A 5000-nucleotide genomic window follows, 5' to 3' on the forward strand; every position below is an offset into this window, starting at 1 on the left:
GCCAGGATCGATGAAACAGAGAGGAAAAGAGGCCGTGATGTTACCATCAAATACAATGTGGTCACCTCAACAAGCGGGAGATTGCCTGTATGCAAAGCATCCTTCATGTCCATCCTCAGTAAGTTGTCATTTCCTTTTTTATTATAATATTATCGAATTGCAAAGGCTCTCTCATTCAGTTATCTTACTTTGACTTTGATCCGTATCCAACATCAAACACTCTAACTCAACTCTAACCTATTTTTCTTTGTTCTCACTCAACTTGGATCTAGTGCCCACTCTTTCTTCTGTTCCACTGTTTTAATTATTCTTTTTGCTGATTTATTGCCTAGTGCATCACTATTTATGTTATGATAATGATTACGTTATTTTCGTATTGATCACTTAGACTTAGTCTAAGTTAAAGTGAAAGTAGAAAGAAAATTAAATAGAGCTTAGGACATGGTAACGTCTTCATTATTTATAATGAACATAGAGTAAAGCCATGTAATGTAGGAAGGTGAGTACTAAGTCCTGCCATCGAGATGAGTGCATTGTTTATAGATAGTATGCAGATGACGTCACTCGGGCCTTTGTTATTGTTTTTGCCATCCGCGTTTGTGAGTTGTTCTCACTAAACTGTATTAACCAGACTATAAAAGTTCATGGTTACACAGAGTTTGTGTGTTGGTCCGTTATACTTCCGGATGGCAATGTTGTGAACTCCTTGGCCAAGCGCATTCTATCTATAAAATACCATAAAAATCATTTCATGGTATGGGGGGGGGGGGGGGTATACTTTTTTATTGCTGTTGTGAGTGGACATTCACACCACGTGGCATGAATGAATATTTATTTTTATATCTCACCTTGTGTAGTTTGGACCACTGATATGAAGAAGAATCATGTTCATAATAGTAATAGTAGTAGATAAAGATTTTGTTAACAAAAATGAAGTGCTAATAGTAATAGTCTTAATGTTTTCATGATGCTACAGTTTTCAAGGTAATAACTGGTAACAAATTTAGGATTACTTGTTAAAAATTTGTTACAAATTGCGGACAAAAATTAAACAGCACGTTTTGCTAATAAATTAAAGAAATGATGTCGAGGAGAGACAACCAGAAATAAAATCGTGGAGCGACGATCAGAGACCGCAACACTATGCAGAAAGCGATGGAAACTACAGTCGTATTGTGACTAACGTTGAGATTGTAGTCAGAATGAAATAAGCGCTCACAGCTCTATGATTAAAGAGCATTGACAAAGCTATTAAAAAAGCTTTTGGGAGGTCATTGTGAAGTCAAAAATTGTTTATTTTTCTAAAAGTCGCCATTTTTTTTCATAATAAAGTATAAAGATAGACATACATTTAAGGAAGGTAGCATGTGTGCCATATTGCATGAAGATTTGAGGGGACACAATAGCTTATCCTTAACTTAATTAAAATTCCCTTCACAATTGGCATACAGCTTAAGGAGGCTGCTTGGGGGGGGGGGGGGGGAGGGTGTCTTTACAGTAAATGAGTACCTAATTTAATTTTCACTTAAGTTTCTGCAGCCCCGTGGCGCAATCCATCATCTCATAGTTCATTGGTTTACTACCTATCTGTGGTTTTAGTCGTTTGTTATTGTCTTTTTTTTTATTGTTTACTTTTTTTTGTTCTCACAAGCTAGATTTTTAAAATGCTTTTTCTGTTTTGAATTTTGATTTTATTATTCGTGTCTAAGGAAAAGTTGTGGGGGATTGAAGCTTGTGTGTGTAGGCATCTATAACATTATAATTTCTCTTGCTTGATACTTTCTTCATATACCCCTTTATCTCAATGTAACATCTTTCCTCTATTTTTTATATCCTTACAGATGTCAAGAAGGATCGTCTCAGTCGTCTTGCAAATAATTTCCTTAAGGAAGGCGCACCGAGAAAAGAGCGTCGCGGTGGCAGCAGACAAACCCCAGAGATGGTTGAGTTTAAAGAGTCAATCGTTTCTCATATTGAAACATTCACGTGCAGAGCCAGCCATTATGCACGTCGTGGAGCTCCTGGACGGAAGTATCTACCCAGTGACATGAATGTTGCCAAGATGCGCCAACTCTTTAATGAGCAGAATCATCGACAGGCTTCCTATGCCTTATATTATTCAATATTTTTGCATCGATTCAATCTGGCTTTTGGGCACCCGGCCAAGGATATATGCAGTGATTGTCTGCGATTCCGGATTCAGTTGCGCCAAGATTTACCTGAAGCACAAAAGCGAGCAAAGGCAGTCGCTTTTTTGCTTCATAGGCGACGTGCCAGGAAATTTTATGACTTAATGGACAACGTTGACGATTCATTAACACTATGTTTTGATGTAATGGAGAACCTTGTTCTCCCTAAAACTTCGATTGGACAGGCGTATTATTCACGTCAGCTATATATGTATGTTTTTGCTGTCGTGCGTCATGAAGGACGAGGACAGTCTGTTCCATTAAGGAATGTTTTCCTTTATACGTGGATGGAGACACAGAATAAAAAAGACTCAAATGTCATTGCATCCGCAGTTGAGCATGCTTTAACTTTTTTCGGTGAAAGCTTTCAGGGCAGGAAAGTCAGATTATTTTCTGACTCGTGTTTTGGACAAAACAAAAATTTCAGTATGGTGTCGATGCTGCACTCATTCAGGAAACGACATATTCCAAATAGTTCTATTCAATATTTTTTTCCAATTCGTGGCCACAGTTATCTGCCAGCTGACAGGGTATTCGGACGTATTGAGCAGGACATCAGGAAAAAAGCTCTTATTTTGCTGCCATCCGAATACATTGACATCTTAAAAAGACATGGCACTGTTTTTCAGTATGGAAAGGATTGGTTTGTGAAGGACTATAAAAAAGAAGTGGCGTCGTTTTTAAAGACTCAAAAGGGCTTCAGAGTGAGTGATGCCAGGGTGTTACAATTTAACAATGATAAAGTTGGCTTTAAGTCAGTGTATGAGGGACCATTTTGTGAACATTCGATTCTGAAGAAGGGGAAGCGTTGGGTTGACTTTGTCCCTGAGATGATTGGAGATATTTCTTGTGTGAAAGAAGAAAAGAAGACGGACGTTTGCAATTTATTGGACAGTCTTGGTGTCAGTAATGATGTCAGGGCACAGTATGATAGTTGGCTCCTATCAACTTCTGTTACAGAGGATCCAGAATCTGATGAAGATTAGATTTACTGTGTTTATATAATTTTTATTCCCTTTTCCATATCCATTGTTTTTATGAGTCTTATGCTTTGTGTCCTGTATGGTGTTTTTTTTAATGGCTGTTTACACCAGACCATTTAATTATTCAATCAGTTTTGGTTGGCTTAAGTTTTCCTTTGGGTATTTTTGTCATATTTCATACATTTAATGCCTACCTGTCTGACTACATACTTAAATCTTGTGATTATGTCCCTCTCTGTGGATTGACAGAAGGTCTTTTTTTTTAATGGATTGCTATTCGACACCCGAAACTCAGGTGTATCTTTTCACCAGGTTATTCGACACCCAAAGTCTCACATGCGCATGTTGAGAGTTAGCTATCCTCAACAACACGTGAATTTATCAGCACGAAAATTTTGGGTTTTGAATTACGTTCCCTTTTTTTAATTGCTGTTGACACCAGGCTATTCTTTTAAATTTAATTAATCCATCAGTTTTGTTTTCTAGAGTTTTTTTGTTTTTTTTTTGGGGGGGGGGGGGGGGGGGGGGGGTATTTAGCATAGTATTTTTTTTTCAATCAGTTTTTATTCCCTAAAGTTTCGCATCTTTCATAAATTGTCTATTTACTGTTGGACTTAGAATTCATACATTTTTTTGTTGCTTATTTAACTTTAAGCTGAGCTTTTGATACACCCCAGTTTTAATTCAGCTTACTGGCAATGGAACTGCTTTTCTCCTTATTTGCATGAAGGCAGGGATTTTTTGGCTCTTTTCTATTTTAAAAAGTGGTTTGGATGTGTAGTCATGTTTTCTGCTTAACATTTTTTTTTATGGGTGGGGGGGGGGGGGGATGTTCAGGGGTTTTGTTTGAGAAGTCCCGTATTTTTTGCAAGTACCACACGTTTGATATTGTATCATTTTTAATTTTCAGTAGGATTATTTTTTTTACTTTGGTTTGATTTTCCCCATCATGTAGTTGATGTGGACTTTGACATGTTTTTTATCTGTTTCAAATGTTTTGATGTCATTAAATTTATAAAATATATTTTTGAGTTATTTTTGTTTTCTTTTCATGCACATTGTCTTGTGACTGCATTATGCAATAGAGAATGCTTATGCTGAAGAGGAAACTTCCATTGGTGTTCTCATTTATACCCTTCTGTATCTTAATATTAAGAGGAGTGTAAGTGGATTTACTGTTAGTGTATGTTGTATTTTCAGCTTAATCAACTTCCTTTGCATTTAATTGACTGCTGGCTATATTACTTTGGTAGACTCCCAACAGAGTTATAACCAGGAGTCTGGGCTTTTGTGAGGCCTTGCACAGGTTTCGTCTTTCTATTTCTAGTAAATTGTGTTACTATTCACCTACTTTTTCCCCTGGCGCTTATGACCTAAAGAGCCAGTACCCATTAAACATTCATAACCTAACAAGTACCCTGGTGCTTATGACTGAAGGGGTAGGAAGCATTGCAACTGTTAGGATATGACTGCTGTTTCCATCGCTTTCTGTGAGAGTGACTGCGATGCGACTTGAGCTTCTCCAGAAACTCAAGTCGCATCGCAGTTACTGATTTCTTGATGGAACCGACAGTCATATCCTGACAACAGTCGTACGTTAGGTCGACTTGAAATTGGCCCTCACAGTTCACAGTTTGTGGGTTAAATTTCCTAGAGCAATATGGAACAATTAACTACAATACGTATGTTTATGATTGGTCTTGGGTTGATTTTCATCCAGTGACTGTACTTAAACTGGTTATCGAAACTAGTCTGCGGGAGTTGGTTGGGTGCTACTGGTAGGCCCTCCTTTTCTCCCTGATCTATCACTACCATCTTGCTGTTCTGT

At 37.6% G+C, this 5000-nt stretch overlaps 1 protein-coding gene across 1 annotated transcript in view; it reads left to right on the top strand.

The window, feature by feature from the left end:
• LOC144966636 (uncharacterized) overlaps positions 1 to 3175 on the top strand; it is a 3859-nt gene extending 684 nt beyond the window's left edge. The window contains exons 1-2 of the mRNA XM_078903395.1: positions 1 to 118; positions 1842 to 3175. The exon at positions 1 to 118 is cut by the window's left edge and continues 684 nt beyond it. Of these exons, the coding sequence (XP_078759521.1) occupies positions 1 to 118; positions 1842 to 3175 (1452 nt within the window). The remainder of the gene's footprint in view (positions 119 to 1841) is intronic.
• The last annotated feature ends 1825 nt before the right edge of the window (positions 3176 to 5000 follow it).

Source organism: Berghia stephanieae, chromosome 2 (genome assembly GCF_034508935.2).
Source record: "Berghia stephanieae isolate SIO BIC M18660-M18661 chromosome 2, UCSD_Bste_1.3, whole genome shotgun sequence".
NCBI lineage: Eukaryota > Metazoa > Mollusca > Gastropoda > Nudibranchia > Aeolidiidae > Berghia > Berghia stephanieae.